Source organism: Aedes albopictus, chromosome 2 (genome assembly GCF_035046485.1).
Source record: "Aedes albopictus strain Foshan chromosome 2, AalbF5, whole genome shotgun sequence".
NCBI lineage: Eukaryota > Metazoa > Arthropoda > Insecta > Diptera > Culicidae > Aedes > Aedes albopictus.
Window position 1 is genome coordinate 166,040,359 of NC_085137.1, and position 26,625 is coordinate 166,066,983.

Here is a 26,625-nt window from a genome sequence, read left to right on the forward strand (position 1 = left end):
CTCTCTAATGTTCCTCACCATCAAGGAAGTTCCTGCCTATGGCAAAGTTATGCAGTAGTCTTGTGATTGAAAATGTCACCGCTTCGTGGCGTTAGTTGCATTTCTGTTAGATGTTAAGTGTTAGTGTGCATTTCTGGAGATTGTCAGATTTGTGAAGTAAAAAATAAGTGTTTAAAGCACATATTTAACCTTACATGATACAACACAACAATTAACATACTAAAGCAATTATTCGTTCGCTTTGCCTCGTGATCTCAAATAATGTTTTTATTTTCAACAGTTAAGCGCTGTTTCGAGTTCGAAAGGAATCGCTCAAAAAACTTCTTGAGTGATTCCTGGCAGAAACTTTCTTCGGTGACTGCCATTTGAACTGTCATTTCTTCGCTACTGCGTACTGCGATCGAAGAACCGATTTCTTGAGCGATTCAGGCAAGGAATTTCCCATGCATCAAGATAGGCTGAGAAATTCCTTCTGAACTGCAAGCAGTGCTTTAAACAAGAAATTCCCCCACTAGTCGAAAGCACCAATTCGGTGTCTGCTTCGAAATTTGCTCAAAATGCATGACGATGTCCATCAACATTTTGGTAAAAAAAATAGCCTTCTGCTATTGATTGGTTTTTGAAAAGCTTTTCACAGAGTTTCTCAATTTGAACTACTGCACAGATTATCACACTTATTTGATTTCAGTTGAGATTCTGTTTCATTGAGTAAATCCTATTTGAATAAACGTTTTCAAACTGTGGAAGTTAAAGGAAATCATTGAAGTCCGATTGGTATTCTATCGCGAGTGCCACAAGGATTGGTTTCAGGACCATTGATGTAAGTCTTATTTTTCAACGGCCTTCCATCATCTTTGAAAGTATGTAATACACCTGATTCTTTTTTTTGCACGGGTCTGGTTTTTGCTACAACTCAGTCAATTTTTGACCGATTCTCGTGAAATTCAGTACACGGATAGTAATATTGGTGTCTACATGGGTACAAAATTTCATGAGAATCGGTTAAAAAATGACTAAGTTATACCAAAAACCAGACCCGAGCAAAAAAAAGAATCGGGTGCATCCACATGTTTGCAGATGATAAGAAGCTGTATTTCTACGGAATTATTTTGGATGAATTGCATGGTAATGAAATAACAATGATAAAACTTCTAATTTCAGAATAATTTATTAAAATAATCTTGAATAGGACTACAAACTGCAAAACCTATGGAGGATTGTGAACCTTAAAACTTACTTCAGGAATGTCAACAGTTTCAATGAAAGTCATCCTTTTTATATCCATTTTGTTGCCTCACTTATCATAGCTTTATATGACCGTTTGAGAGTTGCATCAACCCTAGTAGGATGTTGGGGTCAATATGACCCAGACAGGCACGCTGAACGTTCACTGCGCCATCGTGGTTCGAAAAATCTAACATCTTAAGAGGGTTAAATCACGGAATACGTTGGGCATGCAATTTGACTAGATACTCTAGTGTGGCTCAGGCTTATCTACAATGACAACTGTTGGGATACTCATTTCTTATTTTTTTAACTACGTTGTTGTGCGATGCTATATAGAATCATTCACCAAGGACCTAAATATTGTGGCGTCATCACTAAGATACTGATGATCTTAAGGCTTAAGCATCCGTCATCATTTTTCGGAAAGTAGAAAGCAGTTACCTCGCTGTAAACCAAAACATCAACCATGAAAATATATTCACTGCATTCTATTCCTCATGTGGAGTACAGCGAATATATTTTCATAGCAAAGACTTTTGTTTTGATCGAAAAAACTGCTTTCAAATGTTTGATGACGGCGATGATTTGAATGACGAATTGTTCAACGTTAACCAGCCGCAGTTTATCACGGAAAGATTGCCCCATTTTGATTTGTACAAGGTGGCTGAGTATACGTGACAGCTCCCACCCGGCGGCTGCAAAAACAGTTTTAGCCAAAGTGCACACCGTGTACAAACTATACGTGCGCATTCTGGCGCGATCTGATGCTGCCTGTTTCGAACGCAGCTGGCTGAGAATCCAAGATAAGCGCGACAATATCTATCTGAGCTTTCTTAAGGTCTGTTCCAATTGGCGTAAAATTAATTTTCACTTAAATTTGACTGTTCGATAATTATTTCCTTTGAAGAACTTCCATGTTTTAGTGTCGAACTGTCAAATTGAAGTAAAAATTAATCTTAATTCGCGAATTGGAATAGACCCTTAAAGGTCTGGATCATGATTCAAACTTGTTAAAACTACTGTATTTTACAAGCACAGTAGCACCGCACAGCGGCGTAACTGCGTACCAAACACCACCTGTAAAATGTTCATTTGACATAAAGTGCATTTTCAAAACTATAACTGAGTTTGTTATAATGTTCATATAGACATGATCCAAATAAATTTATTTGTATTATAACTAACCTTGTTATAATTCTGATATAATAAAATCAGGGTTTCAAATCATTTTTGTCAAATATATCTAAATATAACAAACCGTGATATATCTATCAACCGTTGATATAATTTTGTTATATTTTTGTTATGCCTTTCTGATCGGGAAGGGGGGGGGTGTTTAAAAAGCTACGTCATTTCTAGAGGGGGGTATCCAAATTTGTGACGAAATGCTACGAGGGGGGAGGGGGGTGTAAAAAATCGCTTGAAAAAAGCTACGTCATTTATGGACGCCCCCTTATTGCAGGCATTCCTCCTGTGACACCTTCAGAAGTTTTCCTTGGGATTCCTTAAGGAGCTAACGAGACTTTAAGCATTAGGCTAGTTCATCTCGGGACCCACGCTATACTTCCCTTCCGAAAGAATAACGCACATTTTAGTGAGTTTGTCGGGAGTGGGATTAGATCCCAGGTCCTTGGCGTGATAGTCAGGTGCTTTAACCATCAAACCAGGTCCGCTCCACTAAGAAGCTCTTGAGGAGCTTCCTCCAGGAATTCTTGCTGGTATTTCTGCAAAGGAGCGTCCTTAAATTACGTCACGCAAAAATTGCCCGTTTTCAACCGCACCATCCCCCCCCCCCTATGTCACACTTTTTGTATGAGAGCTCTGAAATTTTTGTATGGGTTGTCACATTTTACTGAAACTAACCCCCCGCCCCCCTAAAAGCGTGACGTAATTTATGGACGTTCCCCAATACTTTTTTCGGGAATTTCTTCAGAAACTCGTCTAGGGTTGTATCCATTTTTTTTGTTGGGGCTCTCCAATAATCTCTCCTAGAATATTCGTTGTATTTATCCAACGATGTCTAGGGATTTTCTTAGAAATTTTTTCAGAAATTTCTGTGAGGATTCTTTCAGGAATTCATGCTTTGTTTTTTTTTTTCGAAAAGATGCCGTGGATTCATGCAGGGATCGCTCAAGGGATTTATTATTATTATTAGCTCTTTATTATGGGGAAATTTAGCCCGAGGCTGGTTCATCCTCGTCTAGGGATTTCAAATTCCTAATTTCTCAGCTATTGCTCCATTAAATATACAAACAATTCGTCCAAGAATTGCTCTGTCTCTAGAATTCCGTAATGGCTTACTAGATTTTTTTAGGGAATGCCTGATGGGTACGGTTCTGTAATTCCTCTGGTATTTTTTGTAGGAACTCTTCTAGAAGTTTCTCTGGAATTTTACCAATGATTTCTTCAGTGACCTCTTGAGCTTTTTGGAGGTTTTTCTTTGACGAGCTCTGATCCACATTTTAGGAATAAAGAATTAATTCTGGACCAACATTTGAAAAGAGTGGAACAACCATTGCACGCCTCATCATCTTCCGTTCCTCCCAAGCGTATTTCAATTTAATTATGCAAAGTTAGCCCGCTATCAGATACATAGTTGGGAGCCTGCTTTGCCTGTTACTGGTAAGGTAGTACATTGATAATGGAATGGGACATACGCTCAAAAGGAACAGGAGAAGCAGAAATTCGCTATGGTTGTTGAGCCCTTTTCAAATGTAAGTCTAGAATTTTAAATAAAATTCTGATTTTGTCAGCCCAAAATTCTCCAGGGGGCTGTCAAAATCGTGTCCTCACTGTTTAAAGTTGTATTGAAAAGCGTCTCTGTTTAAGTTTAAACGACAAGTCAAAATAAAGAATCAGAAATGATGATCGTGAACAAAATGTAATGATTGCAAATATAGCAAAATAAAACCATGAGTCAAATTGAAGCTTAAAAAATGTCCAGTATCGACTAGGAATCAAACCCCTTCATTAATCAATTCACTTTCCCCTTTTTTCCCGCAGGGTGGCGAGGTGGTGCAGGAGACAATAACGTCCAGCGTGGGTGACGATACATGTACGCTTGAGTTCCAGCGAAGCGACGGCACGCTGATAACCAAGCTAATCGACTTCAAAAGTGTAAGTACCCATTTTTGACCATGTTACATTTACCTGTCCGTTTGGCCGTTCGTTGGGCCACCGTCCAACCCATATCATGTATCATTTATCCATCCGTGACGGGATGAAGTCGGTCCTTCTTGTTTCGAGAAAAAAATCATCCTTCATATGTACAGTCCTGTCAGAGAGAGAGAGGGTTGAAAGCTGTCGGTGGATAGCTGCTTAAGGGTCTAAAAGCCATTTTACATAATATCATTGCCACTACTACCTTGCTGGATGGCAAGCAATCTCCGAAAAACGTTGTAATCAACGCTGACTGGTTCGGTTCTAGTGAAGGTGGTACAGGCTTCTGCCAACAACGTATCCGTTTGGTCCGGATCTTCATCGCTCTACAGGACGACGGCAAATTCTGATCGAATGATAATAACAATGAATATACTAGTAATCATAGATTAATACAATGATTTTTTAAATATCGATTATTTAAAATGCATCTAGTTTATTTTTAAGAAAACAAAAATGTTACATGTTCAAATTTATGTACGATTGTATAAAATGGAAAACTTTGTTACAAATATTACAGAGTTTGTATTACAAGTTGCTTACAATTATCGTTACACGGAAACATTGAGCAATGCAACTGGAGCCCTGACAGAGACTGTTATAATTGCGCTGCAAATTTGATCTCTGATCCTAGTCGGGCACTGGAATGAGAGCCCGGACGCAACATATTCGTTTCCCGAACAGAAGCAACTTAATGTGCAACCCTCACTTACTGACTCCGGACTCACAAAGTTGGGTCATACCGCCGCATCGTAACGCTGCTGCTCCTCCATCCCGGTTCGGGTTTATCCGGAATGGTTTCGGGGGAGGAGGAGAAGTGAATCCGGTGCGATGGTGGTGTGTCTATGAAATTAAATTGAATTTTCATCCCGCTTAGTAGGAGGGCTGGCTGGCTGGCTGGCAGTCAGGCAGGCTTCTCAGGTTACTCAGCAGAGGTCCATTGGATCTGCGTCGTCAGGTGGGTTGAAAGGTGGTGGGAGGAAAAGGTTATTTTCGGGTGGATAAACTATAACCGTAGTGTCGGGTTCGGTTACGGAAGTCGACCGTCAGGCAGAGAGAGAGAGGAAGTTTGTTTTTTTTTTGTGCTGGAAACTGTTCTGCAGATTGGGTTACTGCTTTGGCAGAAGTTCGAGGGTCCGGATATAAACACACGGGGGTAAGAGCTGTAAAAGTTTATGTCTGCAATTCCGGGAGAAGCTACTGGCGATTTTGAATTCAATTTGACTTGGTTTTAGTCTCTCTTTCTTTGCCAATTGACCATATGTATTTGCATTTGTATATGGTGTGTCAGACGCAATGTTCCCTAGAAAGGAATTTTCGATTACACCAGTTTACATCATTTTTAAATTTGGTGAGTGTAGAAACATGTCCAAAGTTCCAACACACTAAGGAAAAAACCAGTTGCTATGACATCTATTTACCGAGAAGCCAGCAACTCACTGCACGTTCTCTTTGATATAAAGCTGTTAAATTTTATTTATTTATTTTTTTTTAAAGGAATGGTTGGAGATTTTAATTGTTAAATTGCCCCTTTGAGGGCCCCTCCTGACTACACCACTGATAAATCCCCCGAAAGGCTTCATCATGTAGAATCTTACAAGAAGATTAAAGGTGATAAGCTCCAACATAGTTAATACGCGATTTCATGTGAAATTAGCTACCTTTTTTGGTAAGAACTAAAGTCGATAAGTAGCACATAAAACCCAGTCTCTTTTGAAAACTCACAAAGTTGTGAGAAAGTGTGCATGTGCGAAGGTCTGCTGAAAAGAAACGTCATTTAATTTTTTTAGAGATTCAACTTATATTAGACGGATCCCTCAGAAAATTATCTCAGACAATCTTCAAGAAACTTCTTCGTGAATAACTGAAGGAATTTCTCAAGAAATTTTCCCAAAGAATCTTCAAGTAATGCCTTCAGGGATATCTCAAGAAACTGCCTTAGAAATTCCTTAAAAAGTAGTCTCACGGAATTTCCTCAGGGGATCTTCAAAGAATTTAATCAGGCTTTACTCAAGAGGTTTGCTCAAGAAATATTCTTGAAGAGTCTTAAAGTAATTTTCTCAGAGAATCCTCCAGGAATTTCCTCAGGGATTTCTCAAGAAATTTTCTTAGGAATTCTCAAGAAACCATTTCCTCAGGGAAACTTCAAGGAATTTCCTAAGGGATTCACCAAGGAAATTTCTCGGATAATCCCTAAGGAATTTCCTCAGAGAATCTCTCAAGAAATATCCCTAGGGAATGTTCAAGAAAGGTTGTCAAAGAATCCTCATGGAATTACCTCAGGGATTTCTCAATTAAGAATTACTCAAGAAATTACATCCTCTGAGAATCCTTAAGGAAATTCCTCAGGGATAATTGAGGAAATTTCCACAGGAAATCCTCAAGAAATTTCTTTAGGATATCTTTAAGGAATGCTTTCAAGGAATTCTCAAAAAATAAATCCATCAGGGTTTCCTCAAGATTTTTTTCATGAATTTTCTCGAGAAAATCTCAAAGAATTTCCTCAGCGGTTCCTCAAGAAAATTCTTCAGAGAATTCTCAAATAATTTCTTCTGAAAATCATCAAGATATTCTCTCAGAGAATCCTTAAGGATTCTCAGAGATTCTTCAAAACATTTACTCAGGGATCCCACAAAAACTACTCAGAGAATCAATGAAATATGGAAGAAATTCCTCAAAGCATTGATTTTTTTAAAGAAACTCTTGTAGTTTTTTTTTTTCATCCCGTGGACTACCTTCTGGAGGAATGTCTTACAAAATCTTTGAAAGGCTACTGAAAAACAAACGTTTGGAAAAACTTTAAGATTTTCCGGAGACTTTTTTGAAAAAAAAAAAAAAATACTGAACAAAGTATTAGGAAATCCCTCGTAGATCCTTGGATCTTGGGAGGAGTTATTTAAGGAATTTCTGTAGTAATATGTACAGCAATCCTTGATTGATTTCTTGGAGAAATTATTACAATTACCTATTCCCTTTGCAATCATTGGTGTAATTCCAATGACAAACTGTAGAAGAATCATTCATTGGATTAGAAAAAAAAACACCTGGGAAAGTTCTTAGAGTCCATGCAAGAACACCTAAAAACCGTTAATATCTGGAAGAGTTCCGCCTGTTATTTATGACGAAATCTTAAACAAATCTTTGTAATGATTTCAGGAGGAATACTTGAAAGAATTGCCGTAAACATTTCCAGAGGAACAGATAATTTTACCAAAAATCAAAAGACACTGCGGGTGAATCATTTATTACAATATGTAGACATATATTTTATATATGCTAGAAACTTTATGAGGAAGTTCTCTGGTAATTCCTTTATGAGCTTCTCCGACATTTTTCTCGGGAAGTTCTTAGCATATTACTTGGGAATTTCTTTGCAGTTTCTTTATGACTTTTTTGGTACACTTTTTGGGAATTCCTCTGACATCATTAAAAAAAATCCGCTGTAAACTCACCGAAAAAAATCTCCAGTATTTTTTTTCTGGAAACTTTCTTTGGAACTCAAGTATTTTTTTTTTAGAATTTCCTAAAATTTCTTTAAAAAAATCCTTTTTAACGATGTCCAAAATCCCCATCCAATAACTACGCCCAACAGTTTCTAAAAAAAAAACTCACTGGAAATTGTCAGTGACAGAAAAACGAATGAATAAATGAAAAAAAAAATCATTCACCAAAATGAATTGTATTTTGATCCCTCAGTTTAGAATTTTCGAAACTCACGTTGTTTCATTCATTGAAAATGATTATTTGAACTCTGGTTATCCCTATGCGAAATTTATGGTAGAAATTTGACAAGATTTTTTTTCGTGAAATAATTCATCGAGATTTTTCGAATTTCAAAAGCAATCTTAGATGAAATTTCATAAGACATTTCTGGAACATTTTTTGAAGGAATACCTGGAAAAAATCACGAAGAAATCCATCGACCATTTCTACGAAGGATCTTTTGAGAAATTTCTTGAGAAATTATTGACAATGTTCTTGGAAAAAATACTACACCAATTGATGGAGGTTTTTCTTTAAAAATGCCAAAGGCCATTTTCAAGCAGTTGCCGGAAGAATTTCTGAGTTAAAATTGTGAAGAGATTTTGAACAAATTGTCTGATAACATTCTGAAGAAATTGTCTGAGTAATTCCTGATTTAAAATCCAGGAGATCCCAAAACGATTCCTGCAGAAATTCGGAGCTATCCTCAAGTGAACCCAAGAGACTATTCTATACAGAAACCATGAATAAATATTTTATGCCGTTATTTGATTTAACCTACTTTTACTCAAGGGCGTAGCCAGCTTTTCAGTAAGGGGGGGGGGGCAAGCACCCTTAGGAAATGTACCTACTAGCTTTTATAACTAAACGCAGCACGATGAAATAGAGTATATTAACATTATATTCTTAAAGCATTATTTAATCCTTCAGCTGTCACGCTGTTATGTTTTGTTCAAAACGTTTAAAAAAAGCTCGCCTGATCTACACAAATAAACGTAATGCTGGTAGCGGTGACTTATTTCTGATGATTAGGGATTTTTATTTACTCATGCATTATTTTGCTTTGATATTTATATTGTTAAAGTCTACAAAATATTCATAAGAAATTATAGCTGAAATCTTTTAAAAATTACGATCTTTTTTTAACACTAACCTAGAATTTCCTTAATCCTGTATACATCCCTTTTAAATTATCTTCCAATACTATTCGCTGGAGGAATTCCTCCACAAATTCTTGAAATAATTTAAAAAAAAACATCACGCAATCCTGAAAAGTTCATGGGTACATCCCTAAAAAAATGTTTGTAGGATTTCTGAAACTCCTGAATGAATTTTTGAAGCGAACCTGAGAGGAATTTCTGAGGAAACCACTTGAGGAATTCCCAGAGAAATCCCTGGAAGACATCCTGGATTAATCCCTGAAGAAAAACCTGGATGAATCGCTGTTGCAATTCCTACAGGAATGCCTGAAGGAAGCGCTGTAGAATCCCTGGAGGAATTCTCGGCGAAATTCCCGGAGGAATCCCTGGAAGAATTTTTGAAGGTATATCTGGAGGAATTTCTGTATAAATTATGGGAGGAATACCAAAATAAATTTCTGAAGAGATCGCATGAGGAAATCTAGAAGAAATTTTACATAAATTTCTGGAGGATTTGTTGGGGGAATTCTTGATGGAATTAAGAAGGGATTCCAGGAGGAGTCCTTGAAATTTCCTGGGAAAATCTGGAGTCCTGGAGGAATGTCTGGAGAAACTCTTGAACAAATTCCGGGCATAATTCCTGGAGGAATACTAGGATATGACTCAGCCGGAATTCCTGGAGAAATTTTCTAGATGAATTCTTGAGCAATCCCTGGAAGAACTCCTGAAGAAATCTCTAGAGTGATTCTGACAGGAATTGCTGGAGAAATTTCTGAAAAAAAATCGTTGAGAAATTCCAGGAGGATTTCCTGGAAGCACCCTTAGAGGAATTTCTGGAGAAATCCCAGGAGGAATCTCTGGGAATATCCCTGGAGATATTCGTGGGAGAATCCCTGGGTGATTCCCAGAAGAAAATCCTGGAGGAATCCCTGAAAAATTCCTGAAAGTACTCCTGGAGAATTTCCCTAGAGAACATCCTTGGAGGATTTCCTGGATAAATTCCTGAAGGTATTGCTGATATAATTTCTCAAGGATGTCCAGAAACAATTCCTGGAAGAAATCTTGAAGAGGTTCCTGGGGTATTTCCTGGAGGAATTCTTGGAGAAGTTCCTGGATAAAATCCCGGATGAATGCATGGAGGAATTCCTAAAGGTATTCCTGTGGGAATTGCTTGAGGAATCTCTAGAGGAAATCTTGAAATAATTACTGGATGAATCTCTAGAGGAATCTCCAGAGGAATTCTGGGAGATTGCTTTGTCTATTATTTTACTATTTCTGAAAAAAATCCCTTGAGAAATCCTCGAAGCAATTCCTGTAAGAATCCCTGGGGGAATCCTTGAATAAATTTGTGGAGAAATCACTGGAGGAATCTCTGAGGGAATTCCTGGAGGATTTCCTGGATAAATTCATGGAAGAACTTCTGGAGGATTTCCAAGAGGAATCTTTGAAGGATGTCCTGGAGGAAACCTTGTGAAAATTCCTGGAGAAATTTCTGGAGGAATCTCTGAAGCTGATTCCATCAGGAGAAATTCCTGGGGAAATACCTGGAGGAATCCCTAGAGTAATTGCTAACATAATTTCTGAAAGATGTCCAGGAGCAATTTCTGGAGAAGTATTTGAAGGAATTCCTAAAAAAAAAAATCCTGGGATAAGTCCTGGAGGAGTTTCTGGAGAAATTCCTTGATAAAATACTAGAGGAATGCCTGGAGGAATTCCTAGAGATATTCCTGTGGGAATTTCTGGAGGAATCCATGCTGGAATTCCTGGTGGAATATCTAGAGGATTTTTTGAAAGAATTACTGGATGAATTTTTCTGAGAATTTCCTGGAGAATTTCCTGAAATATTTTCTGAAGGAATCCCTAGAGGATTTTCGGGAGGAATCTGCGTTGAATTCCCTGGGAAAATCTCTGAAAAAAATCGTGAAGGAGATGTACCTAAAGCAATTCATAAAAGAATTTCAGGAGAAATTCGTGGAGAAAAGCCTGGAGGAATCCCTGAAAAATTCCTGAAGTTATTTTTGGAGATTTTCAAGAAAGAATTTCTGAAAAAAACTCCCCAAAAAAATTCTGAAGAAAATCGTGAAGAAATTGCTGACATAATTTTTGAAGGATGTCCAGGAGCAATTCCTGATTAAATTTCTAGAGAAATTCCTGGAGGAATCCTTGAATGAAATCTTGGAGGAATGTCTGGAGGAATTCCTGAAGGTTTTCTTTTTGGAATTGCTGAAGGAATTCCTGGAGGAATTCCTACAACAATTACTGAATAAATTTCTTGGGGAATCTCTAGAGGAACCCTGGGAGAAATTTCTGAAAAAATCCCCTGAGAAATTCCTGGAAGAATTTCTAGGGAAATTTCTGGAGGTATTCCTGGAGAAATCCTCGAATGAATTTCTGAAGGAATCCCTGGGGAATCATTGATATTTGTAAAGAAATCCCTAAAAAATTCCTGGAGGAATTATAGCGCAATTCCTGAGGAATCCTTGCAGCAATTCCTGGAGGAAGATCTGGAAAAATTTTGTAAGAAATTCATGGAAAAATTCCTAAAGGTATTCCTAGAGAAAATTCTGGAAGAATTTCTGAAGGACTTCCTGTAGAAATTCCTGGATGAATTGCTGACATAATTTATTAGGGAATACCTTAATTAATTCCCGGAGGAATGCCTGCATGGATTTCTGGAGGGATCCCAAAACGAATTCCTGAAGCAATCCCTGGAATCCCTGAAACAATTCCTGGAGGAATATCTGGTGGAATTCTTGGAAGAATCGCTGAAAAAAATCCTAGAAAAATCTCTACTAGAATCCAAGGAGGAATCCCTGGAAGGATGCCTGGAAAATTTTTCGAAAGAAAGCCTAGGAGGATTCCTGATGGAATTCTTGGATGATTCTCTGAAGCAATGCCTGGAGTGATCTTTAGAGGAATTCTTGTACGAGTCTCTGTAAAAAAAATCCTTGAAGAAATCCCTTTAAGAGTTCCTGGATAAATTTCTGTAAGAATTCCAGGTGGAATTCTAGGAACAATCCTGGAATCAATTTCTGGAGGAGTTCATTAAGAAATGCATTTAGGAATCCTTGGAGGATTTCTTGGAGGAATCTCTGAGAAAAATATGTAGGAATTCTTGGAGGGATCCATAGAGGATATCCTACACAGCAAAAAAATATGAAAGTTAAACAGCACGTAAATTGATGATCAACAGAAATTTGCGGCAGAAAAATGTAAATCACCAACAGTTAACGTCAGCCGAGCAGCCCGCTGCTGGTCAGACGGCTTGTTTACAGATTTTAAAGCATATTCGCTTTAAATTTACATGCATCTGCTATAAATCATGTCAGCCACTCTCCGTCATCAGCTAAACGAACGGCTGCTCGCAGCTGTGGCGGTTTCCCCGTTGTCTCTCTCAGCACTCTCTGCAGCAGCCAGAGCATGTCGGAAATGCGTGCATTATGGTAGAAGCAGTTTAGCTTTGGCTGTCTGCTCTTCAACAAGCTGAGATAGCCGAGAGAGCTCGGGCGTGCTACTCACACCCCAAGGATCTGAGTACAATTCTAGCTCGGAGCTCAATTTTACTTTATATTTTCTAGCAAATATCTGCAATGTAATTTTAAGATCGCACAAAAATTTCCATCATATATGACGGGGTCCTTTTGTTACATTCGATCCGTCATAATTTTACAGGTTTTTTTTTTGAACTGTGTAGAGGAACGCCTGTAGGAACTCCTGAAGGAATTTCCAGGCAAACTCCTAAAGAAATCTCTTGTAAAATTTCTGGTGGAATTTCTGGAGGAATCTCTAGATGAATTCCTGGAGGAATTTTCAGAGAAATCCCTGCAGGAATTCCCAGAAGAATCGCTGGAAAAATTCCTAGAGAAATTCCTGAAAAGAAACCGTTGATAAATTTCTTAAGGAATTCTTAGAAGGATACCAGGAATAGTTCCTAGAGAAATCGCAGATGGAATTTTTGGAGAAATTTTGGAGGAATCCTTAGAAGTTCCTGAAGAAGAGTTCCTAAGAATCTCCAGAAGGAACCCCGGAAGCAATTTCCAGAGGAATCAATCTGGGAACCCCTAAACAGTTCCTGGAGGAAGTACTGAGTTAATTCAGGAGGAAATCCTTAAAGAATACAAAGAGGAATTCCTGACGAAATCTCAAGAAGAGTTCCTGGGAGAATCTTTGGAGGAATTTTTAAAATAAGTTGTTCCAGAAAGAACCACAGAAGCAATTCCCGAGTTAAGCTCTGCAGAAATTCTTGGAGGAATCCCTGAAGGATATCCTAGAGGAATGCCTGTAAAATAATCCTGGAGAAATATTTAGAAGAATTCCTGGAGCAATCTCTAGAGGCATTTCTGAAGGAATTCCTGGATGATTTTTTAAGGGAATCCCTGCAGCAATTCCCAGAGGAATAATTCCTGGAGGAATCTCTGAAGAAATGGAAGAATCCCTTGAAAAATGCCTGGAAAAATCCCAGAAAGAGTTCCTGAAGAAATTGCAGATGGATTCCTTTCAGAAATCCTAAAAGAATTCTAAGAAGAGTTTGTGGAAGAACTCCTTGAAGAATCCCTGTAGCAGTTCCTAAAGAAATCCCAGCAGGAGTTCCTAAATCCCGGAAGCAGTCCCATAAGGAATTCCTTAGGGAATCTCAGGAAAGCTTTTTTAAGAAATTCCTGGAACAACTTCTGTAGGAAAAAAAAATTAAGGAATCTAGGTCTGCAATAATTTTCGAACGAATTATTGTTGGAATCTTTGGATGGACTCCCAAAACAATGTGTTGTGGAGCGTAGTCATCCATGGTGCGATAAACCAATAATTGACATCAGCTTTCATCTTAGCAGCTTCAATGCTGAAGTAAATGTATTATTTTATATAAACATTATATTCTTACAACTATATTTACATACTTTTTGGTATTAGACTTTGCACTTCTCACAGAAATACGTCCTCAACTAACAATGCTCTATTCACTTCTAACTTATTTATTCTATCAAGCCAGTGTTGCCAGTTTCACGTAAAATCACCACAACACAATGATTTGTACAATATTTCAAGGAACTCCTGGAATATTTTTTAGCTAATCTCTGGTAAAATTTCCTGTAAGGGTTTCTGGAAGATATTGCTGCTGAAATACTTCGAATTATTCCAGACAGGGATGGCACGTCACGCAAAAACTGTGCCCATTCACGCTCATCTTTCACTGAACTTCTCAGTTTAATTTACCTCACAAAAGAGAAAGAGAAAAAACGCACAATAAAATGTACATAATTTCTCTCACGCAGAGTTTTTGTGCGGGTGATTAGAGTGCTACGTGAGAGCAATGAGAGCCCGCAAGTCATAATCCCAGTGCGCAATTTCTGCGCGCACGCAGAAAAAAACAGAACTCAGTGCACATGCAGTGTGTTCAAAGGGGTCAGTGTTGTTTGAGCATTTGGTGAACCGAAAGCAAGCCAGTGAGTCCAAAACAAGCTAAGGGGTATCAAATCCTGTGATATCAGATACAAACAGACGTCTTAAGCTGGTCAAGGACTTACACTTGATGGCTATTTTAATTCCAAATTCCACCAACAGGCGGTGCTAGTGAGCTGACAAATTTCGTTTTTCATATATATCAGGAAAATTTGCAAAAAATTGCAACGAGCGCCGCCTAGCTGCAGAAACTCGAACCAAACGATAATTATTCTGAAAGCCCTTGATCTACCAAACAGTTTTGCCGAAGACACCATCTTTCTTAAGAATCAGCTGAGATATGTGAAATTTAAAATTTGTACGCTCTCTAGCGCCGCCTAGCGATGAAATCACGAATCATACGGCCCATATCCTGAAAGCCCTTGACCAACTCTCTAAGTAATCAGGATCCTAAGATATATGGGATGGAAATTTTGTCAGTGTTGCATCTGCTTGTCTAAGATATCTCATAAATCACAGACAAATAGATGTGACACTTGCGAAATTTCAATCTCATATATCTCATGATCCTGATTACCTAGAGAGTTAGTGTCTTCGGCAAAGTTGTTTGGTAGATCAAGGGCTTTCAGAATATTTACCGTTTGGTTTAGGTTTCTGCAGCTAAGCGGCGCTAATTGCATTTTTTTTTTTTTGCAAATTTTCCTGATATATTTAACAAACAAAACGCACCCCCCTCCCTTCCACCCTCTGGCTACGGCCATGCTTATACTCATAATATACCAACCAATTACGTATGCGATTATTCTAGTAATGTAAACTGAATATTAGTTCATGTTATTTTATTATGAACATTTTCAAGTTTCCATAATTTATAATACGGCATAAAACGACCTCACCAATTTATGTGCATCTATCCATTGTTGGTTATCTAGATTTTCCGCCAACCAGTGAAACACAAACCTAAAACAATCACTGATAAAATAAAAGTGATAAGTCGAACCGAACATTTATTTCAATTCATCGACTTATAAATATTCTGAAGATACGAACTTGACCTAAGATCTATCCAGTTACACAGTAACGATTGGCGCACAAAAGATTGAATAAAACCGGAATTGAATCATTTTGTTGCAATCACATACGCGCAAGTATTTGCTCAACCAATATCGTGCTGCAAACATTTCCGAATAACCCACACGTCGACGACGATGATGGTTGGTGGGTTGGTTGGCTGCTGGCTGCAGTGCTATCGCAGATAATTTTCTGCACGTTTTCCGCTTGTTTGCTGAAACAATATTCCGGAAAAATGAGAACTCATGTTACCGCACCCGCATTGCTGGTGCACATTCGCCAGCATTCACATCAATCGACGATGACGGACTCGTTCGTCATTGCCTGCTCGGAGTCAATCATGGATCGAATGGTGGAAGCTTCTTTGGTAAACGTTTCCCTCCCGGAACCAAAGATAACATTTCCCAACCCAGCACGATAGAACTCCGACTAAGTGAAAAAGAATCACATCCGATTGCCTTCTCAGCATTACCTTTTCGTCGGAATCGGAAGTCATCTACTTTCAAGAATCGAGAGGTCGGTCGATACACCTACTATTTCACGTCTCCCAACGACGACGGTCTGGTCGCGTACTATCTATCACAACACGTACAACGTGGGTACCTGGTGCATTTCTCTTCTAGAGACCGGGGCGATAGCAGAAAACTGTTTACTGTGAAAACATTTTCCCGGCATGCACTGCATAAACATGTGATGTGGGAATCCGGGATGTGGTTTCTCGGTGGAACAAGTTGGTGTGCCTTTTGGACACGTACCTAGGTAGCTGTGAGTGGACTTTGATGAAGTTATACATACCTGCACACTGCGCACAGCATAACTTCCAAATGAGATGTCAACTGTTATGATTGGAGTAATTTGGAAATTGTGAATTTTGCTGCGTATATGAAACTAAGACGCTAAGGAGCAGAAAAACCGTAAGCGGTAATGCTCACACGATACCCATCTCAACAGAAGTGATCCCAAAACGCTTTAGAGATTATAAAAGTCAAACATCAACAAACGATGGATAAGCTATTTTCGTAATTTTATGACCTACACCGGGGACCGTACCGAAAGCTATTAAAAGGTTGAGAAATAACTTCCTCAGTCTCTTCCGGACAACTAGACCCTTTCTCCGCCTCACTATTAGCAGCATCCTTGCCACACCAAGCGGTAAATACAAAATGTCCATGTGAGTGTGGCCGCAGAACGGCAGGAGGCAGGCAACAGAGCGCATCAGCAACGACGTGATGAAAAAGGTAACAATTTTTCCTTTTATTATCACCATCCATGTCCTGCTTCCCAGCAGCACTTCCCGTCTCGCAGTTCCCGAGCTATGACGGCAACGTCACAGTTGACGCCGTTCATTTTCCGGTTCCAGGTTTTTCATTAACGCCCTTCTTTTTCCGCTCTGTGTACTTACATTCTGAGTGTGTTGAGCGGTGGTGCACTTTTTCCTGTAATCTTTCCCTAAATACACACTTTCACGTGCACATATTATGAATCCTACCATCCCACTCTTCTTGGTCATACCTACACCCACCGCACGCTCTCGTGTCCGTGTGAACGTGGGGCATCGTTGTCGTCCTCACCGAGCTGTCATTTTTTACCTTTTTGCACCCGTTTATGGTTCCAGCTAATAAATCCTTTCCTTTGACTTGACTTTAGTCGGTGTCGGTGTGGCAACTAGGCGATGGTGATGAGCGTCAGGAAAGCGTGGATAACAGCGGGTAGCTTGTTTAATGCACCAACAGAATACATGGGATATATAGTTCATGAAAATATCTGTTTAGGGAAGGAACGGTGTTGGTGGTCTGATGGCTGCCGGTTCGTATGCAGAAGGTTCTGGGTTCAATCTCTGGCCCGTCCCTTTCCTTCTACTTTGTATCTTTTTATTTACTATCTCCCTCCTCTCTACATGTACAACTCATATATTCACAAGTTCATAGCCATCACTAGAATGGAAATGGGTTGAAAAGCTATTCCCTTCCTTCCAAATTTCACAGCAAAGTGTCAATCTATCAGATAACGCCTACGAGTAATGCAATCAAGCAAACTTTGCAGCATTATCTTCAGAATAATGGGCACGCTGATTCTTCATCTTACGCCTGGCATCCACGCACGAATGTGTGAACCCTTTGCCTACCAAGCTATCGACACTTTTTATACATATCTTACACAATTCAACACAACAACAGCAATAACAAAGGTGGAAGCAGCACTTTGATCAGCATCTGAATGGTGTGGAGAGCGTAGAATCGGGAGACCACGGTAACGGAGGAAACGACGACACCAGTGCAGTGGAGGACGGAAATTAACCAACTCCTATGCTGACGGAAGTAAGGGATGCCATTCATCAGTTCAAAATTAACAAAGCAGGTAAGGATGGTATCGCAGCTGAATTCATCAAGATGGGCCTAGAAAAGTTGGCCACCTGTCTGCATCGGCTGATAGTCAGGATCTGGGAAACCGAACAGCTACCGGAGGAGTGGAAGGAAGGGGTAATCTGCCCCATTCACAAGAAAGGCGACCATTTGGAATGTGAGAACTTCAAGGCGATCATTATTATGAATGCTGCCTACAAAGTGCTATCCCAGATCATCTTCCGTCGCCTGTCACTTAAAACGAATGAGTTCTTTGGGAAGTTATCAAGCCGGCTGCATCGACGGCCGGTCGACAGATCTTCACCGTACGAAATCCTCCACAAATGCCGTGAATACCGTGATATCGGGTGAAATTGATCACTTTTCACAGTTTTTGGCTTCTAATTTTTAAAAAGTTCTTGATATGGTCAAACTCAATGCTTTAAAACAAGTACGACCACGAGTTTCATCAGTCAACGAAGTTGAAACTTTTACTGCAAATCATTTTATTGCAATAAATATCATTAAAAATAAAAAATCAGAAATTTTAGTTTCGGGGTGAAATTGATCAGTCAGTGAAATATCTTTGTAATTGCTGAAAATAAATTTTACATCTGAATTATCCACCCCAGAATGCGAAAAGCTTTGTAAAACTTTTACAAGTTTAGTAAATTCTTAATTATTCAAATTTAAAGTTTAATAAATCTAAAGAAAACGCCTAAAAGTATGCAATTTTCGTACTGAACAAGTCATTATTTTAGCAAAAGTACAATTTTAGGCAAAAATATCCATGTTTATAGAACTTTTGATGACGAAATCGGGTTTAGCGAACACTTGGCAGCTATAAACATTCATTCGAATATTTATTCCATGTGCGGTACAGCTACGCTAACAAAAGTTTGAAAGTACCTTTATAATTCGCCAAACACGCAGTTTCGGAAAATATCAAATTTAATACAGAAATATGTGACTAATTGGCTGTAAAACATGTAAACTCATCATTCAATAACCCTTGAGCCAGATGATGGTCATTTTCAACATTTTTTTTTAAGTTCAAAGCTTCATTTTTGACAAACAAAAATTGCCCTGACGTCGATCAATTTCACCCCACTGATCAATTTCACCCGAAATCACGGTACCAAATCCCAACGCATCGACTTCAAAGCGGAATGCGACAGTATCGACCGCGCAGAGCTATGGAGAATCATGGACGAAAACGGCTTTCCTGGGTAGCTGACTAGACTGATTAAAGCAACGATTTACGGTGTGCAAACCTGCGTAAGAGTTCATTCGAATCTCGCTGGGGACTGCGACAAGGTGATGGACTCTCATGCCTACTCTTCAACATCGCTCTGAAAGGTGTGATACGACGAGCCGGGGAACGATTTTCACGAAATCCGGTCAATTTGTGTGCTTTGCGGACGACATGGACATTATTGCCAGAACATTTGAAACTGTGGCAGAGCTGTACGCCCGCCTGAAACGCGAAGCAGCAAAGGTCGGACCGGTAGTGAATGCCTCAAAAACAGTGAAGAGAATTGTCAGACAAAAGAGGCACAAAACAAGCAACAAAGAAGGTGCGACGATTACTCTTTATCCCTACTGGTAACAGATAATGACATGATCTCGAATTTTTTTGTTACAGACAAAACGGAAGCTGAATTTGTTGCGTACTTTTCAACTCGTGAATAATCAATTATTGCTAACCCAAAGTCGTAACTGTTTGATGATAGAGCTTCACCAGAGTTGCAGTGTTTACCGACTCGAAGCTACCGTTCGAAAATCGCAATGCAAGGCTTAAAAATCTCTAAACTCGTGGTGTACGATGTTAATCCCATTATTTTCAAGTTGGGACAAACTTATGTCGCATTGGTTTGTTTGTCGCGTCAAATACAGGTTGCGACATTGTCATTATTGTTGCGAGATGGTTGAATTTTGATTCACTGCTCAAAAACAAAGTACATACTGGTAGGCGGAACAGAACACGACCGGATCCGTCTTGGTAGTAATGTTACGATAGACGGGGATACCTTCGAGGTGGTGGAGGAATTCGTCTACCTTACTGACGGCTGACAACAATGCTGGCCGTGAAATTCGAAGGCTCATCATCGGTGGAAGTCGGGCCTACTACGGGCTTCAGAAGAAGCTGCAGTCGAAAAAGATTCATCCACGCATCAAATGCACCATGTTAGACCGGTGGCCCTGCAAGCACTCGGAGTTTTCGAGCGACGCGTGTTAAGGACGATCTGCGGTGGTGTGCAGAGAACGGTGTGTGGTGGAGGAGGATGAACCGCGAGCTCGTTGCACTCTACGGCGAACCCAACATCCAGAAGGTGGCCAAAGCCGGAAGGATACGATGGGCAGGGCATGTTGCAGGAATTCCGGACAACAGCCCTGCAATGTTGATGGTCGCGACAGATCCGGTTGGCACAAGAAGGCGTGGAACGCAGAGTGCACGATGGGCGAATCAAGTGGAGCGTGACTTGACGAGCATCGGACGTGACCGAGGATGGAGAACGGCAGCCACGAACCGTGGAGAAATATTGTTGATTCAGTTTTATCTTGAATTTGATGTAATACTAAATAAATGGAATGAATTGAACACAATTCAACACTGAAAATTTTGACCTCAAGAGTTTTCGTCTGCGATTTTATCAAAAGCGCTTGCCAGGATTACTCCAAAAGGTATTCTCGGCATTCTTCCAGAGATTCTTTTCTGGATTTCTTCTTCGGAAATTGTTTCCGAGATATCTTCAGATTACTCCTTCTAGGAAAGAGTTCCCAATGGAATCCCAGAAAAAATTCCTCGAGGAATCTACGAAAAAAAAATCGGGAATAAATTCCAGTAGCAATCCCTTGCAGAAGTCCAGAAGAAGTTCCCGGAGGTATCCCTGAAGGAATTCTGGAAAAAATCCCCAAAGGAGGTTCCGAAAAAAATCCTTGACGTAATTCCTTGTTAATTCCTGGAAGAAAATCTTTAAGCAATGCCAAATGTATGTAGTTTCTGAAAGAATTCCGAAAGGATTTGCTGGTGGGACCTCGTAGAAGATTTTGTAGGAATACTGAAACAAGTCCTCATCAGGGTTCTTGTAGGATTCCTAAAAGCATTTCGGAAAGAATTCCAGAAAAAATCCCTGCAGAAACTGTAGGAGAAATCGTTCGTGGAATTTCGGAAAGAAATCCCTGACGGAACTTTGGAAGGAAACTCGGAAAAAATACCTAAGAGAACTCCTACAGGAATCCCGGGTGAAATTGCCGAAATTTCCATTAATACATTCTGGAAGTCAAATGAAACTTCTTAAGGCATTCTTAAAGAACATGTTGGGAGAATATCAGATGGAATTCCTGGAAGATTACCGAAACTCACTGAGAAATCCCGGAAGGAATCTCTTGGAAGTCCCAGAAGGAATTTTTGAAGGAATCTTGGAAGGAGATTCAGGTGGTGTCTCAGATGAAGCCTTTTAAGAATCTCAGAAGGGTTTCAAGAGGAAATTTCTAAAGAAACCCCACAAAGAATCTCAGTTGGAGCTCCCTGAGGAATCGCAGAAAGAAATCTTGGATGGATCCTTGAATAAATTTCTGAGAAAACCACGGAAATATTTCAGACTCTAGTTTAATTTAAAAACACTTCACTAATACTTTACTTTTGCAAAAGAAAATAAAAAATGAATAACTCTTTTAAAGAAAAACTAGAAAGGACGAGCAAATTCCTTTTAATTCTACTACTGCGCTTATCTTCGGACAGATAGGCCTATTTCGTCTGTGACTTACAGACTTCTTCAGTGTCAAGTGCTCGACTGTCGAGCACTTGACACTGAAGAAGTCTGTAAGTCACAGACGAAATAGGCCTATCTGTCCGAAGATAAGCACAGTAGTAGAATTAAAAGGAATTTGCTCGTCCTTTCTAGTTTTTCTTTAAAAGAGTTATTCATTTTTTATTTTCTTTTGCAAAAGTAAAGTATTAGTGAAGTGTTTTTAAATTAAACTAGAGTCTGAAGTAACAAGTTCTACTAAAAGCTCTAAAGTAATAGTAAAGCACGGAAATATTCCTGGAGGAATCACAGAAAAAAATTGCTGAAGTAGTCCTTGAAAGAATTCTGAAGGAATCTCAAAATAATCCAACTCCTGAAGTAATCTAAAAAGTATTCCTTAAAAAATCCCAGAAAGGATCTCTGAAAGAATCCCGGGAGATTTCCTCGAGGAATCCTGGCAAGAGCTCTTGAAAGAATCCCAATCGGAACTTCATTAAGAATCTCAGAAGAAACTTCTGGAAAATCCCTAAAGGGAACTTTTGAAGGAATTCTAACTAATCCCCTGGAACAATCTCATCACACCCTGGAAATCCCAGAAGAATATTCTGTAAAAGTCTTGGAACAAATTTGTGTGGATGGAATTTCTGTGTGTCCCAAAAGGACCTCCTGGAGAGGTGCCACCGTGTCGTCAAGTCAAGTTATAAATCAGCACTCTTCACCACGCTCGTAAACCCTACAATTTGAATTTTTAATCAAAAGACCCATTCTTCCTCCTTGTAGCAAGAAAACGTACCCACGGGTTGACCTTCTGTCATCTAGATCTGACGCATAGTCCGTATCGGAATATCCAACGAGCTTTGAGTGGCCGCCGCTCAATACTTCAGCCTAATCGTCTTTGTCCCTTTCACGTAACGTAACAGGTGCTTGACTGGCTCATGGCAAAAGTTGAAACGACTAAGGAGGTTCGTGGCCATAAGTATGTCCGGACGTGTACACTGTGCCGAATACATTGAGTATCGAACCACCTCCTGATATGGGATATTCTTCATCCGCTCAGTTTGTTCCGGAGTATTCTGGGGCATCTCCTTTGAACCGTGGAAACATGGAATCGAAGTACGCGTCCTGATTCAATGACACTGAGGCTTTATGCGAAAGCCCAAACAGCTCCCCAAGCAACAAACATGTTATAATAGAGTTACGACAGCGCAAGTTTTGGTTGTATAGAAGTTTATTTTACGTAATTCTAACATTGTGTTGAAATAACGTAAAATAAACTTCTATACAACCAAAACTTGCGCTGTCGTAACTTTTATATAACATGTGTGTTGCTTGGGTCGCCACAGGTCCCAAATCCATCAGTCCATGTACGTTCCAGCTGAGCTTGGCCTTCAGGTTGTCATTGAGGGCATCATCGTTGGAGAAAATCAGCACGTTGTCAACGTACACGGCAACGAATAAGACTTTTCCGTCCTCGATCCAGTAAGGCATCGTACACAAATTACGTAACGCTATAGGGGGAGGGGGGAGTCTAGCTTAGCGTTACAAGCCATACAAAATATTTTTGCTTTTCATACAAATAGCGTTACAAGGGGGAGGGGGGGGGGTGTAGTCTGAAATCGCCGATTTTAGCGTTACGTAATTTGTGTACCATGCTTAACAAAGGCATGGATCCAACTCGGATTGGTTAATTCCCAGACTTCAGAGGCGCCAACTTGGTCAAATTATTGGGGGGGCAAGGCCTGTTTTTTCTAACTTTTTGTATGGGAAAATTAGAAAATCGTCAATTATTGGGGGGGCAAACCTATGCTTGCCCCCCCCCCCCCCCTCCCGCACCCCCCCCCCCCTAAGTTGGCGCCTATGCCCACATGCGACGGGATTTGTTATCTACGAACTCACCTCCATGGGTTCACCCATAGGACAGACTTTCTAGATATCTGATGCTGGAACGGGTTTGTTGACACTTTCCGGTGCCAAACAGGGTGTACCGTCTACCCCCGTTGGTTTGAACGACACCTCATGCAAACCAACGGGGTTCATTTTTAATTTGAACTTCTAGTAACCCTGTGGGCATCGAAAAACACACTGATGGTAACCCTTTTTGCTGTTTTGTTTTGATTCAGCGTTCCGTTTCACCCCGTTCCATGAGCAGTATGACATTTGAACCATTTTTAATATGAACGATGTGCAGATTAGAGGGGGTCAAATTAAAAAGCGTTCAGATTAGATGCGGTCAAACCAACGGGGGTAGACGGTACATATGGTGAGTGTAATACTTATTGGAAAACGATGTATCCGAGTGAGATAACGTTCGAAAATGAATACATCGCCAGAAATAACGCTCCTAGAAATTACAAAAAATATTTGCTAATATCCTTGACGCCAGTGGCGTAGCCATAAATTGGCTCTGGGAGGGGTTTTCAACGGTCAATGATACCTTTTTTGATTGAACATTTACATTTTGTAAAATGTAATGAGCAATTGTATTCGTAGTTTGAAAATAGCGGCGCAGCCGAAAATTTTTTCATCGTAAAGCGCTCTATACTGAAAATTTGTTCCACAAATTTTGGCTCTGGGGGGGGGGGGGGTTTAACCCTAACCCCCCCCCCCCCCCCCGTGGCTACGCCAGTGCCTTGACCGGAATGACCTCTTGCTGGCATTGTGGCTTGAGTACGGTCGAACCCTTTGCTGTCGCCTTGATGGTACCTTCATTCGCTGCTACCATTGTGTTGGCAAAACGCTTCATGTTCTCCAGCAGATTGAAATGAACGCAATATTCGTTTATACGGTGCAGTCTCTGTTCCCGCCGGGTATCCCCAGGCGCCCTGGGCGGAAATCGCCGTTTTTGAAGACGCTGAACACTGACTTGGTGCAGATGGAAACAACAACTTACAAAACGCCGGCACACAATCGTACTTTATTCGAAGTTCAAGTCGCTGGATGCCTTGGACGAATCGTTGCAGAAGAACACAAAGCCTAGAAGATTTGCCTATTCAAATGGGCAATCGATAGAAGTGCGAAAGACTATTGCGGGTGTCAATATACGGTACATTCGTGTGTTTGATTTGCTACCTGAGATTACAGATAAGAGCTTATCTTTGCAGCTAAAAAAAATGGGATAGTGTAATGCGTGATTCGAGAAAAGTTCTCCGCGGGGCCAGGCCTTGATTAGATGCACACCGGTACCCGCGGTGTGTTCATGGAGATCACAACAAGAATCCCGATATGGATCGACGTTCCCAACCGGAAAGGGAGACTATATTATGAAGTACACTAAAACCTCAATTTATGTATGTTATTTTTATGCACTTTTAATTTATACACCTTTTTATGCCCTGCTCAGTTACTCAGAACCAATATTGTGCATAAGAATATTTAATAATGACGGTAACTATTACAACGGCGGCCAGGGGGTGTTTTGTTTATAGGAATGAGCAAATGAAAGTCACAGGAGAGTTTTCGGGGGTCTTATGGGGTTTTCGAAAGCATTGCAGAGAGTTTCAGAGGATTTTCGACGGGTTTTGCAGGCATTACAGGTACGTTTTCGGGGGTTTCCGAGGATCTCACGTGCGTTACATGGGGTCCAAGTAGATCTTAGAGATTCAGAGGCGTTTTGCGTTACATTGGGTCCGAGGGAATTTTATAGGGATTTTGGAGTCATTTCAGGAAGTTCAGAGCATTTTTGACGGGATTCAAAGGCCTTACGGAGGCGTTAGCGGGGGTTTCGGAGGGTCTCAAGTGTGTTACATGGGGTTCGAGGGGGTTTTCGGGGGATTTTAGAGGCATTTCTGGCAGTTTAAGAGCATTTTCGGTAGGATTCAGAGGCCTTACGGAGGAGTTTTAGAAAGTTTCTGAGCGTCTGTAACGCACCTGCATGGGGTTCGAGAGGGTTTTATGAGGATCTTTGAGGCGTTCCAGGAAGTTGCAGAGGATTTTCAGGAACCCCATCCTAAAGTCCTTTGAAATTCCCCTGAAATGCTATTGGATTTCAAGATGTTCTTGAAACCCTATGATACGACCGTGACCCAAAATACCACGAAACGCCCCTGAAATGCTATCATACGCTCCTAAAATCTCTAGTAATGCCCTTAAAATGCCCCTGAAACTCCCTGAAATTTTCTGAAATTACTTTGAAATGACGTGAAACGCCCTTCAAACCCCTTGTAACGCCTCTTTTTTTGTACAACCTTTTATTTCGTCTAATTAATTGTTAACATTGATATAAAATACAAAATTTGCTAAACCTATTTCGTTGTCTGGAGTTTCTATTGTATAGCTATAGTGCACTGAGTATAAACTGCTTGGAAACTCGATTAATATTTCTAAGCGTTGGATATATGAATTCTCCGGGTTCAAACCTGACTAACCTAGGTTCTTTACTCAAAATTTCCCTTCTCTGATATCTCCAAATATCACTCACACGGTGACACCTGAACAGTTTATGCACTACTTTCTCCGGTTCTAAAGGACAAACTTCACAATAAGTGTTATCGATTGTGCTTCTGCGATAGAGAAACTCTCGGTGTTTTATTTTGGAGTACACAACCATGAACCAATTGGAACGTTGATGTAAAGAGAGTGATTTGCTGTGTATGTGTTTGAAGACCAGTTTCCAGTCACGCTTTTCCACTGCCATAAATCCAGGATCTGGCAGCAATGCCAAAGTATGGTGATATATTCCTTGCGACTATGGTGAATTGATGATTATATCTGGTAGCTGCTGAATTTCTGCAATCACTCATTCAATGTGGCTGAACAGTGATGGTATTGGTATGTTTCGATTCTCCAAGAAGCTGCTCAAAAAAGGAAGCTGAGGAGAAAGGCAAAGCAAGCGATTCACCAGGAGTGATTTTGCTTTCAGTTCCGGACAATGAAGATTCAGCCCCCACGGTTCTTGGGTAAAATTAGGTTAGCATACGCTACTCTCTGCAAGGTCTGGCCATGCCAGATGAATTTACCAATTTCCGTTCTAATCTTGTTGGTGAATGCCCTGGTGATTGGTAGATTTGAAGCCATGTACCAAACTTTAGAAGTAATATAGGTGTTCATCAGGATCGTTTT

The 26,625-nt window shown here is 40.1% G+C and overlaps 1 protein-coding gene across 1 annotated transcript in view; it reads left to right on the top strand.

Moving 5' to 3' along the window:
* Window positions 1–26,625, top strand: part of LOC109398712 (out at first protein) — a 354,874-nt gene that overhangs the window by 196,364 nt on the left and 131,885 nt on the right. The window contains exon 2 of the mRNA XM_029867322.2: window positions 4,231–4,344. Within this exon, the coding sequence (XP_029723182.1) occupies window positions 4,231–4,344 (114 nt within the window). The remainder of the gene's footprint in view (window positions 1–4,230; window positions 4,345–26,625) is intronic.